This window comes from Protopterus annectens, chromosome 12.part0, assembly GCF_019279795.1.
Source record: "Protopterus annectens isolate FY-2018-M chromosome 12.part0, PAN1.0, whole genome shotgun sequence".
Taxonomy (NCBI): Eukaryota; Metazoa; Chordata; order Ceratodontiformes; family Protopteridae; genus Protopterus; species Protopterus annectens.
In genome coordinates this window covers 87,132,042-87,146,228 of record NC_056746.1, presented here as the reverse complement: position 1 = coordinate 87,146,228, position 14,187 = coordinate 87,132,042, and the positions used below count along the sequence as shown (strand labels likewise).

Sequence of the window (14,187 nt, the reverse complement as noted above, 5' to 3'; positions counted from 1 at the left end):
AAAAATAAATAGATGGCAAATGTTGGAGGTGTGATGGGGAAGAAATAGTTATCTGGGAACATATTTTCTGGGAGTGCAATGAGTTGGCAGACTTTACAGATTCCCCGCAGACTGCTCTGTCAGAGATGTTAGGCGAGCAAATTGGATTAATTATGGAAATGTTTTTTGAGCTATGATACAGAATTGGAATTGCCTGCACATAGTAAGGCCTTGCAGAGCTTAATTATGGTGGCTGCCAAGAAAACAATTACTAGAAAATTAAAATCAAAGTCTAAACCAACTTTACTAAAAGTAGTGAATATAGTGAGAGAGAGAGAAAAAAAAAACTGGAATTTGGATCTTTAACAAACTGTAGGAGCAAATTACATAGAAAAAAATGAGACTTGTGGGAAGAATACATGCAGAGAAGGAACAAGGTTTAAAAGAAGACATGATTTGAATGAGCAATGTAATGTCTGACTGATGACTGGATAGATTATAAGTGATGTATAATGTTTGGAACTAAAATTATGTCACTATGGTTTGTTTTAATTTACATAAATGTATGATTGCCTGTGTCGTATGCGCTAATTTAATAAAGCTTTTCTTGTTGAAAAACAATACAGTTGCACAACGTCCACTTGGGCACAATCACACCTTCATTACTGTTCCATCTGCTTACGCTCAAACTCTTGAGATGTGGATGCAACAGTCACAGACTCTGAGGCAAAACATGTTCATTGCCTGTATGGATTAGGAAAGGAAAGAACTTGATTAAGCAAAAAGCTCATAACTCATGGTCTGCAGGAAATGGGGGATCATCCTCAAAGTGACTGCTCAAGACTTGGTGGAAGAGCAATTCAGGCTTCTTAAACACAACAGTGGATAATTCTGCGATGTAAACAGCTGTAGTGAAGGCCACTAGAAAAACAGCATCTTCATCTCTCTCAGTTCCTCCAGTCTTTTAACTATAATTTGTTAAGGTTATTAAAATATGAAATTCTATTTTAATTATTTGAAATTCTGGCAATTATACAACTGACCGTTAATTAAAAGTGGCAAACATAACAAGAAATGCAAGCTATACGGAAAGAATGGTCTGGTCTAAAATATCAAAGTCCATGAAAACATGTATTTTATGATTCTCAGACTAGGTCCAAATTCCAGAAAATGACAGTATTTTACCAGAAATATGGGAGCCAGTGTCTAATCTATGTTCAATAGTTTTATCTTTTCAAAATTCACTGGGTGCCGCACTCCTTTACCCATGAGTTGTCAGATGACATTCAGCAGTTTCACTGGTTCTTCCTTCATTCCTTTAAAAGTCTGGGATAAACCCAACTGGATGTACTGCTTTAGGTAGCGTGTTGGGAATTGTTTCTGGATGCACAATATTTTGAAGAAAACAGTGTCACAGTAAAGTGCCTGTTAAAGTTCCCGGGAAAGTAAACTGAAGTATCAGATGAGTCAGACTGAATTAAAATTGTGACATTGTATCACCTCAGGGTATCCTCCTAATCTTGGGTATAGGGATCTTGGAGTTAGTGTACTTAATTAGCAGATATTCAGGGGTTTAGGGTTATATTTCATTTGCATTCAAATTTTATTTATCACAGTTGCAGGGTTTGCATTTATGGAGCCTTCACATCTGATAGGTAGACATTTACACAACTATGCAGAGAGTCGCAATTAGTACCATGTACTTCCATAGTAATATCATGTCTTTAGGAAAGCTTACAAGGCTCAGCAAACTGTTTTCTAACTGCTGCTTGCAACTGGTGCATTTTCCTTTATATGTCTAACAATACTCCTCTATAGAAGTTTTAACTCTGTCTTCCTTTTATACATTCTACAGTATTTAATTTGACGCAGGACTCATCTTACACCGTACTGATAGCACTAATATCATGCTACTGCTTGTTCCTGTGATCACAGTTTTAGGAATTACACCTCTGGCTGTCATGCCATTCAAATGCTAACAGTCTAAATATAAGATTTTTCTTTCATCTTCTACTACGAATATAAGGACACTACAACTACTCACTAACTGGGTGACACGTGCCCATAGATGGATGTCAAGAAGTGTATAAAAAAACATGGATACAATAGTAGCCAGAAATATGCTTTAAACATTGGCCACATTCATATCCTCAAAAGCAGTATCTACTCTCTTTTTGCCTCTATTTATATCTTCTGTATTTCTCAACACATTTCCTTCAACTGAACATGTGACTAAGGGATGCCATCTTTGCCACGACTGTGTATGCCATCTTCCTTTACATCTTACTCTTCTACTCCATGCTTCTTTTTCTTTCTGTTGTGGAAAGACCCACCCCATCGGTACTTTCTCGTGCTCATTCCCATCCCCCTTATTTGCACTATGAATACTCGTATATTAATGCTACTAAATGCTCCATCCTGAGTAATCACAAGACCACATACAGGTGTAGCCAACATGCAACTCAGACTTCTTACAAAGAAAAAGGGAAATGGGGCAGAATCAGCAACTGCACAATCATCGCCACTGAAACAGGCATCCCATACCATAAACCAGTGGTTGCCACAATCAGCTGATTGCAGCTGGTAGCTCCAAGCAGTGGTCACAGAAGGCTCTAAGATCAACAGAGACTAGGCTGAAGACCTTAAAGTTGACTGGAGTGAAAGCACAAGAGATTAAAGAAACAGATGGCGCACTAGCAACCCAGCAAGAAGAGGAGCTAAGTGGAGCTGAAGAAGAATGACCGTCTCAAAACAGCACGTGTGAGGACTACAGAACAGATATGTTACACGAGGAAAGCTAGTGGTGAAATGCAGAAGTCTAGGAAGTTAAAGAAAGATGGAGTGCAGGAAAAAAATGTGAGACAGAAACGGTGGAACAGGCTACGAGGGAATACTTGTTGGTCAACAAAGAAGCTAAGACAGGAGCTGCAATAGTGAAGAACAAGGCATCAGAGACATTGCACTGGTTTCTGGAAAGTAAATCAGCAGAAGGCACAAAAACTCTAAGGTTGCAAGGCAAAGACAAAAAATTAAAGAAGATAGTCATGAGAAAACTTCACAGAAGCTGTACTGCCACAGACACAGCCTATGATGTGAGAAGGGGAGGAGCTATAGTGCCCCAGACACAGCCTATGATGAGAGGGGAAGGAGGAGGAGCTGTACGGCCACAGACACAGCCTACGATGAGAGAAGGGGAGGAGCTGTACTGCCCCAGACACAGCCTATGATGAGAGAATGGAAGGAGCTGTACTGCCACAGACACAGCCTATCATGAGAGAAGGGGAGGAGCTGTACTGCCACAGACACAGCCTATCATGAGAGAAGGGGAGAAGCTGTACTGCCACAGACACAGCCTATCATGAGAGAAGGGGAGGAGCTGTACTGCCACAGACACAGCCTATCATGAGAGAAGGGGAGGAGCTGTACTGCCACAGACACAGCCTATGATGAGAAAAAGGGAGGAGCTGTACTGCCTAAGACATAGCCTATGATGAGAGAAGTGCAGCCCACCCTAGATGAAGTAAGAACAGCACTAAGGAAAATGAAATCAGCAGGCTCAGATGAAGTTGCAGCACTGCAGATATGATCAAGCGAAGATGGGGCAGAAATGGATCCTGAGGGGACATAGCAGTACGCAAAGAAAAGCATACCCTAGATGACTGGGGAATAAGCATTACAGTACCAGTATAAAATAACAAAGGAGTAACACTCAGACAGTTGTCATGGCAGCCAATGGGGTAAATCAGAAAAAGCTGAGAAGTGAGATAGAAGGGGAAACTAGTCAAACAGGTAAACAGCTTCAAGTACCTGTGAAGGGTGATTGAAGGGAAGTCTGAATAAGGAGGTCAAAGCTAGAATCAGAGGGGCTGCAGTCAAATGGCATAGAGTGTTAGGGGAGTGCGTGACAGAAGAATATGAAAAATCTGAAAAGTCAGGTACACAAAACACTGCTGTGACCAGTAATATGGTACGGTACAGAAACCTGGGCAGTAAAGGCAGAGCAGCTGAGGAAGCCAGAGGGGATGGTGATGACATGCCTGAGATGGGTTGTAGAATGCACACTATGGGATAGACAAAGAAATGAGCACATCAGAGCAGAAGGCAAAGTATCTCCAATTGCAGAGAGGGTCAAAGAGAATGGATTATGTTTGTTGGGCATATGTGCAGGAAAAAATATGTTGATTTGGTGAAGAGAATTTTTATTTTAGGGGGGGCAAGATGAAATGAGTATGTAAAGCAAAAAGATGGATGATTGTATAAGAGAAAACCAGTGACTGTCAGGCACGGGATGGCAACAGTTAACATTATACCCTGCCCTCATGTAGAAAAAGAAAGGGCTGATGATGATGATGATGCCCCTTCCCATGGGCATTAAGAATCCATGTTCCATCAGTGATAGAGCTCTTTATGTAAAGAACCACAGCATCTTTTGGAACGGACTTTGTAACACTGATTTTAGTGGACATGACCAGGGTGTGAGTAACAGACTCCTTTATGTTAGGATCCAGTCATGACAGGAAGGACTCTCATGACAGCTTTACTATTTCCGAGGAAAAGGACAAGACTTTCACTGCAGATGAAGATTGGAAGGTTAAACTCAGGAGTAAACCTCTCAAATGAGTATGTTTGAAGGAAGTCCAATGTAAGGCAGTTTTGTGGAGACTGAAGCACCCATGAGGCTAGTGCACACCTGACATACAACAAAAAAAAAAACTGGGAGGTAAGAAAATAAATGAAAATTGCCTCTTACTCCCATTAATACTGTGGCAATAGTGTGCATGTGTGTGTTTGAGGAAAAAAATGACTCTCCCAGAAAAACGAGGGACCTCCAGGGGGTGATGCATGATGCTGTGGAATTAGACCCAAAGAGAATCTGGTGGGGATCAAAAAGCACAGCTTCAGGAAGATTATTTAACTGACTATTAACACCAACACCCAATGTTTTCTTCTGGTCTTGCTCTAGTTGTACTCACATTTGTGTCCCTTTTTGGCCCTAACATGTTTAACATTTTTTCATTCAAGCTTGTCTTGTGTGTTACTGATTTCTTTACTTGGTAATTAAATTAATATGCTATGTGCTGGCAAGTCAGCAGCTGGAAATATTCCTGTATTTATAATTTTCCTCAACTAATTGTTTTACCTTTTTCCATCTTTGCTGCAGTTGCACCTGCTTTTTTTTTTAAAACATCTTTATTGAATTATCGTTTGTGACACAGGCAAACTTACGTTTATATAAAAGTAAACAAATCATATTAACAAGTTCACAATTACAAACATTATACATCCTATATATTCTTCTATACAATATAATCAGTCCAACATTACACAGATTATTTAATTGCTGCCTTTTCCTAAACCTCATTCCTCATCCAAATCATTTTCTGCATTTGTTGTTCCCACAATCTCCATTTTTCTTCTACGTAATTTACTCCTGACCTTTTCTAATGATCCCACTTCCTGTCCTTTTATCTCTGGTAAAATACTCACTTCCTCAAGTACAGTTGATTTAGACTTTGATTTCCATTTCCAAGTAATTGTTTTTTTTTGACAGCCACCAGAATTAAACTTAACAAGGTCGTACTATGTCCCAGCAATTCAGATCCTGTACCCCAGCTAAAAATATAATTTCCTTAGTTACACACATTTGATCTCCCAGTATTTCTGACAGAGAATTCTGTAGAGAAAAGTCTGACAATGTATTATACTCCGAGAACTTATGTTCCCCAGTCACCTCTGTCTTCCCTATCAAACTTCCATTTGTCAGCTGCTGTTTGCAGTCTGCTTGGGGTATAAAAATAGCTAAGCAAACACTTCCAAGCAAAAATCTTAAATTTTCTTGACTTTGCTGCATTTGGGAGCCAGACATACACCCACCCATTGTTTCTTTATTAACTGCTTATCTAATCTCTCTTTCAAATCTTTTCTGACCTCCTCTGATTGATTCCTATAGTTATTGTGCAATATTTTATATGCTGTACTAATTATCCCCTTTTTTTTAACAGCAGCTTCTGTTCCACATTCAACAAAAAACTCAACCCGTGCAAGTCTTTCACTTAGGATTCCTCTCTCTGCCTATACTCTGAAATCAATCCCTGAAATGGAAGGCAGTCACTAGCCTGGCGTCCAAATGTGTTCTTGGTCTCTTCCCATTCTATTTCCTCTCCCTCTCTAATTATTTGCTCCCAACACATTGGTTCCTTTGCTAGCTTCTTCCAATAAATTCCAGCCTCTTCTTGCCTATTCTCCATACCCCTAACTGCAGTTATTCCTATCGGCAAAATGACTTTTCTCCATTCCTGTATTAGCTTAGTCCGTTGAATACTTTCTGCTACTTTATGAATATAATAGTTTAATATTGCAATTATTCTCCTTATGAATCTGCATCTAAAATCCCACCATTTACTTAATTGTTGAATTACTTCCCCATTTCATCACCATCCCTTTCCACTTTGAAGTTTGTAGCTTTCTACTTGTGTTGTATACAAGAGCCTTAACTGTGTAGCGCTAAAATATCCCTTCAAATTAGGTAATGCTAAACTACATTGTTCTGTTGGAAGGATCAGCTCATCCCATCTGACTCTTACCCTCTTTCCTAAAATCCTTCAACTCTATTAATTACTATCCAAAACTTCTCCTCTGGTTGATAAAACCATGCTGGACGTGTGTATAAATCTAAAGGGATTAATAACTTTTACTGCTTGTATTTTGCTATATATAGCCATAGACAAGAGCTTCCAGTTTCTCAACCTTTGTATTATCTTTTGTTTATTCTCTTCCCACATAACCTTAGCTGCCATAACAGAATCCTTTTTAATCCATACTTCATTTTATCATGTCCCCTTAAATATAGGTATTGTGGAACCAATAGTCATATCTACTTTTGACATATTTTTTGGCCCTAACATGGTTACCATTGTTTTTCCGTTTAAGTCTATCTTGTTTGTTACCAAATTTGTTCCATTTAATATTTACCTAAAATTTAATTTATTTAATATACTGTGTTCTGGCTGGTCAGTAGAAATAGTCTTGTTTCTATGCTTGTGCTCAACTATAGTGGTTACCATTCACATATTTTAAAAACACTGCCTGAGGCCTTCTATTTCTAATGTAGACAGAGGCTAGTCACTGCCAGTTACTCACCATTCTTCTAAACAGCCCCATCATCAACAATAGCCCTCAACAATAACAAAGCCACAAGCTCTGCAGGAGTCTTTTCAGCCACACAAGTGGTGTGGTGAGAACTTGCACAGCATCACCTATACCAGACAGCTCCTCAGAAAAACTCACCATGGAGGTACTTCATGTAGGACATTTCCAGAAAGTCACTCCTCATCTAAAGCCACAGAGGGACAGCCAGAGGTTGTATAAGGCTGGGGAAGTGAATTAAAAAAAAAGTCTCCCTTCACTGCTCTGCATCACTTGATCACAAGTCCCTGGCTAGAAAAGAAAATCCATTTGCATGTCCACTTCTATTTCCCCACTATCTACAGAATTAGATTCTCCTCCATGCTATAGGAAGGGATATGCACTGTTCTAAAATTACCTTCCCCCTCTCTCCCTTGTCATACTCACTAACAATGTTTCCTATGACTGAAGACTGCATTGTTTAATATATATACCCAAATCCTCCTTGTATTATCACCATTTGATTATACTGTGAAAAAATTACATCTGAAACAGCAGAAGTGGATTTCCATAACACAGCACAGGCAGACAGTGCTTCTGTTTGTGCAATGATTTCTAATGCAAGGAAAAGGTTTTAATTTTGAAATAATTCTTCTAACACACACTTGGCAGAACATTGTTTAGTTCAGAATATATTTGGTTTTCAGTATCTTCTTTATAAACTTTACTGAAATAAGCACGCCCAGTACAATTGTTTGGGAAAAGGGGAGGCACAACCCAATAAGACACTATATAAAGTTTATATTACTAACAATTTCTCAGAGGGAGTGCAGAGGGAATGTCAATGTAGAAACTCATGAATTTCTGAAATGGGGAGAAGAAGCTGGCACTTTTTGGTAGTTCTGGATACCCTACCACTGGGTGTAAATCCTTCACTGCAGATAATTAGGGAAAGAAAGAAGAAAAACACAAATAAATAAAGATAAAACAGCAGTGGTCAGAAACTGCTTCAAGAATAATGACCAAAATAACAACAATAAAACATTATGAAAGTCATGGGAGACACGTGTAATTGCTGGCAATGAGTCCAGGCATCACAGGTCACTGCCGTCCATCTGCTTGTGTGACTACAAGTCATCACAACACATGCTGCCATCAATCTGTTAATTTCTGGTACTCATGACTGTAGCCAAAAGCTACATAAGCTATAGCATACAAACACTTGTTATTCTGTAAAGGGAACATATACGCCTAAGCTTATCATCATGTTTTTAATAAAACTTGATAAAACTCTGTCAGCTTGCTGTTAGCCAGTGGGGACAGAGAAACAGTGACTCATCCAAGAAAATAATCTCTTCTCTTCTTCTCTGAATGGAACACACTAGCCCTAACAGATATAGTGCCAAAGCAGTCATAAATATTATAGAACTATACTATAGCAAATAACTATACTACAGGCAAAGACATTTTTGCTTGCATAGTATACATAAAGGTCTATGTTTATTTTCAATCTCGGGCACAAGGACCCCCCCCCCCCCGAACGTGGTACATTACTTTGTGCCATATGGCCCCACCACAGATGAAACTTGACCATACTTGACTTGCATTATACCTGAACACCCATGAATTTCTTCTTTCCATTCTGTTTATTTTTGCTCCTAAGGATGTCTGGGCTTTGGAAGGTAATTTGAAAAAAAATTGCTTCTTGTGTGAAAGCTAGCATATAACAATATTATGAAATTCAGGACAGATAAGCTTCTTTTATAAATGTTACTGAGTCACAAAGGAGGAGCTCAAGATTGTTTCACACGGGTTAGTTGTTCTGTCATTGTCATGGATCATTTGTAACAACTTACAATCCATCGTATCCAGAGGCTGGTTTCACTTGCTGTTCGCACTGTGACACTTGCTGGAGCAATATCTGGTGGGGCCTGTAGTGTCTGAATAACACGAGATGGCTGACTAACAGGGCCTATGCCAACCACATTTCCTTGTCGCATGCGAAACCTGATAGAAAAGCAACAACAAAAAAAAAAAGAACATATTCAGTGCCTACATATACTGAATGAAAAGGCTTTGTAGCAGACTGCAAAATAAAAGACTATTTTATTCAATTATAGATTCTGAAATATCTGTGTGCTTCAGTATTTATTGTATGCAAGAATAACGCCACTCTCTCCTGACCCCGATTATTACAAAAGACATTGTTCTACTACACTGTAAAACATTTAAAATGCATTTTTCAGTAGTTTGAAGAATCCGTTCTTAATCTTTGGCCTCCATCATGCAAGGGCTTTACAGAATCCGTTGTTTTGCAAAAGGTGGAGATGCACTCCTCAAGTTCAGAATTACATACTAACTGCCCTTAAAGCAGATTTTCTTTTTAATAATTTACTTCCTATTTTATACACTTTTTTCCCATTATGTCTCTTACTGTGGCTGATCTTCACTCAACTACTTAAAGGAAGAGTGATTCCAAGGAGCTTCCTGGTTAAAAAATGGTAAGTGAAGAAAATAATTAATTTCAGCACCAAATATATGTCATAAATCCTAGCTACAATCTCATCACAGATGCATGGAAAGGCTAAATATTCAGACTCTGAACCTGCATTAGACAAAAACTTGAACAAATTGCTCTTTCCACTGCAGTGATAACTTACAACAAAAACTGGAAACATTGCTTCCTATTTCGTGCAGTCTCCTCAGTTTGTCTCAAAACGGTCTGAAAAACAAAAATATGTTACCTACAAGTGAATTCCCTAAAAAAACGAAGATCCACTTATTTTAAGTGATCAAAGTTGAAGGTAAGAGAAGGTGACCTTTTAAAGATTAGGGCAGAAGAGTGACTCACTGAGTAATAAGGCCAAGAATGCAGACACCATAATTACAAAGGCCTGTATAGATTACCCCGGGTCTACTTCTAACTACCCAATTTTCACTTCTTCGAATCCAAGATTGCAGACTCCACTTCAGTAAAACTATGGACTACTGAACAGCTCTCCCTGGGAAATTAAACAATGGGCTGCCAGGGTGAACTTTGCCCTTTTCCCCCAGTGTAGTCTGATCTCGAAGTTGGTATATTTAGTTATGGGGGGGGGTGGGAGTGGGACAAAGCCCCCCCCCACTCAGATGGGTGTAATTTCTATCCATTGCTGTATTTTCTCTGGTGGCCAAGTGGTTTGTTTCCAGGGAAAGCTGTTCGGTAGTCTGTAGTTTCGTTGAACTGGACTCTGCAATCTTGGATTCGAAGAAGTGAAAATTCGGTAAGTAGAAGTAGACTCAGATCATACCATCTCCTCTCCATGTCCTACATATGCACATGCACGCAAACACATGCACACACACTCACAACCAGCAAAGAGTTACTCACCATGTTAATGTCTGAGAACATGAAGGGGGAGAATCTTGTCCAAAGGTGTGATGTGAAAGACAAAGAAAACTTTATTAGAAGAGATACAGTAAACACATATTCTTTATGATTCTGTCTTCCTCTGCATTCCAGTGTTGTAAATTTGTGTCAGGAGAATGAAGTTCACCATATTATGTTTTCTCCAGCCCATGTCAAGGTATTTAAAGATCATTAAATAACAATAATTTTCAAACATTAATCCAAGCAAATATTCCAGTAAATAAGAGTCAAAATGCTTAAGAGCTGGAAGAAAAACATCAAGTGTTTCATGAAGACGCATCCAGGAAATGGACAAAGATGCTTTTACATACAGATGCCACCGGACTCGTACGTGGAAGTCAAGTGGATAGTGCCACATCAATGGTCCACAGTGCCATGCTGCTGGACTCATAGGTAGCAGTTCAGTGGATATTGTTACATCAGTGGCCTACAGTGGCTATATATAAGCTGTGTGGGATGTAAACAGGCTGGCAGAATACATCACACTTGCAGCAGAATTAAGCACAACTTTACTTAAGGAAAGGCTACATGAATAACACTTGCATTCAGATATCAGCAGCATCTGCTAATACCAGGAAGATATACAGGCTTAGAAAATATCTGCACTAAATAACAGGGATTGTCCTGTACTTGAGTTTCATTCATTCTATAAAATTTAGTAAAGTTAAACTCTCATCCATAGGATTGTGATCTTTTTGAAGTAAATGCTCACAGAATATTAAGAGAATATTGGTTGAACCTTTATTACGTTATTCACAATCTTTGCAGTTCCTATTTAATTCATGTTAGATGTGAATATAACATGCATACAAATAAAACAAAATAAGGTGCAGTGCATAGCTTAATGTATCACGCAGAATCAAAGAGGCGACTTGTCAGATCACATATTGTGCAAATGGAACCTGAAGTGTTTAGAACTACTTTCATTTTTGTAAACATCACTTGCTGAAAGCTTGTTCAGACTTAATGAGTTTCCTGATGTTTTAATAGCTTTTTTTTATGTACAACACCAACTTATGGATCAGGATTTAAGAGAACAACCTAGGCTCGATAAATGTTAAGTTTAAGATAATGGAGACTTTCAGAGTCCTGAAGACACAAGTGTAGTGATCAGCATGAGATGGCACCGCAGGAAGGGTGAAGTTCAGAATCCTGCACTATCATGCAAGGAAATATTGGGTCCCTGAGAGGACTGCAGACAAAAAAGATGACTGACAAATTCTAAATGAAAAGTTACCCATCCACATTTTAATGCTGGCATCCAGTACAGCAAAGTACCTCAGAAGCGTCTTTGTAATACCATGTGACCTAGATAAAAGAGATTATTCCAGTTGGGTTTGGGGTGGGGAAAGCACAATCTTCCTACTTGTAGCTCCATTTGCTTTGGAGACACTGAAATATGTCATCAAAACACAATGATGCTGGCTTACAAATGTGCTGAATTTCCTAGCCTGTTTGAGAAAAAAAATCAACACTACACTATGTGTCGAGTGCAGAACCATATCAATAATTCAGAAACTGGCCAAACTCTTGTTTAAATAAGACACTTGAATCAAAGTCACTGGCAAAATAGCAGCAAACACTTTGCAAATAAAAATAGTTGTCCGAAGGAACTAAACTGCAAGCTGCCAGTATGGGCAGCAGAGTTCTGCTTCACTTCAGGTGCTGGTCATATTCAGTTTGGCTTGAGACATCTAAAACAAATTTAAATGAAAATGAAGCATTTTGTAATAAAAGAAAGCCTTGACTACTAACCTCCAAACATGGAAATTGACACTGGTCTATATATAATAAATACAGCATCTTCGTTTAACTCTACTTGGACTTTTTCTGATAAAACTCACATTCCTTCCAACATCTTTGAAACTGGTATAAAACATTACTATATCTGCGGTACAATAATTCATCTCAGAACATCGACTGCTTCTGAATTAATGCACTTTTCCAGGTGCAATGAAACTCACTCAACCATCAGTCCGTACCTTTCATTTTACCACTGCTAGGCATTAATCCTCCAGGAATGCACATTTTTAGCACCCGGCCCCCTAACAGTTTCTTTTATTCTCAGCCATCATGGTCATATTGATTTATATACATACATACGAGTGTGTGGCCGCGTGTAAAATGATGGAGACAAGCACAAGCGCATTGAGCTTGGGTTCATCTGCAGGAGCAGCCTGGACAATAAATCAAAATAGAAGGGGGGCAGGACACACACTGATTATAGTATAATACTTCTAATGCATTTCGACATCATAGTAAAAGGTTCAGGTAAAAATCTATAAACCATTACAGTATGGACAACAATGAGAACATTTAAAAAAATATATAGGAACAGTATAGGGCACCATTATCACAAGGACTGAAGGAGTAGCACAGACTCTTTACACAAATGTTATTTTACCAGACACTCAGAAACTACCCAGCACTTCAGTAAAATTATAGGGTTTATGTGATTTTCAGTGAGATAATAGTGCATGAGACCATATCAGGAAACCTTTATTCTAGTGCTTGAAGGAAAAACTGTCATGGGAGCTTTAGCAGATATGACACAGAGATCATCTGAAGCGCTGGAGTATTCCTGAACAATATTCCAACATCCTGCTGTTTTTTGTTCCATTGTGATTTAATATCCCTTAGTTGTTTTTTTTTTTTTTCAGGTTCTGTTGAGAATTCCTTCTAACAGCGGAGTCAGAAAGATCATCACTGTATTTTAATCAAAATCACTGGAGGTAGCTATTAACAAAATAAGAAAAAAGTTCAAGCAAGCAGGCATTAGTAATATGAACTCTGAAGTGAATTTTTGCAGTTTATTTTTAAGTGTTCTCACAGCACTGGCATGTTTGTTGGCAGTCACATGCATCCTAGAACTGAAGTTTCATCCTATTCTGAGAGTCATGGGTTGCATACATCCTTTCATTTGGTGGGGAAAGAGAGATAAGATATGGTATACAACCAAAACATGTTGTACAAAAACAGCTTCTCTGCCTACTTCATTTTCATCCCACTACTACTAAACTATAACCTTCAGCTCATCCTAGAATGTGAGGCCCAAGCAGAAGCTAAGTGCAGACAGCCTCAAATTCTAAAATGTTACAGTGCAAAGCTCATGAGAGCCTTCTTTTGTAGATATATTTTGAAGAACACACTATATATTTTCATGGTACAAAAAATAACACAAAATGTAATAAGCAAAAATTTGAATAGCAGACTGCCAAGAATAACTATGCCTGTTTAGCTGGGAAGGAACTAACAGGGAGCATCTTCAACTCAGTGAGGTTAGGTAGGGAACTGAGAGTCTGGATGTGTGTCTGTAGGTCTAACATTACTATGACATGCTTCTGTGGATGAATAGGTGAGTGTTTCCATGACTGTGATCGACTGGGACAGGGGCTTGTGTGTTGAAAGTTGCATATCTGCATGTACGTGAATGTCTGAACGTATGTCTGTGCACTCATAAATGTATGTAGGAAGGTACCTTTGCCAACTAGAGAGAGCATTACATTTCTAAGAGACATACTAATGAGCGATAAGAAAGTCATACGCAATGCAACTACAGATGTCTCTGAGCATCATTCTCTCTCTATCACAGTAAGTGTCCGATCAAGAGCAGTAAGCGGTTTTCTGAATACCAAAGAAAAACGTGTGCTGTTGCAGAATCAGCAACTTGAACA

The 14,187-nt window shown here is 38.7% G+C and overlaps 1 protein-coding gene across 1 annotated transcript in view; it reads right to left on the bottom strand.

The window, feature by feature from the left end:
- SDK1 (sidekick cell adhesion molecule 1) overlaps positions 1 to 14,187 on the bottom strand; it is a 2,805,673-nt gene that overhangs the window by 526,695 nt on the left and 2,264,791 nt on the right. The window contains exon 23 of the mRNA XM_044089098.1: positions 8,961 to 9,111. Within this exon, the coding sequence (XP_043945033.1) occupies positions 8,961 to 9,111 (151 nt within the window). The remainder of the gene's footprint in view (positions 1 to 8,960; positions 9,112 to 14,187) is intronic.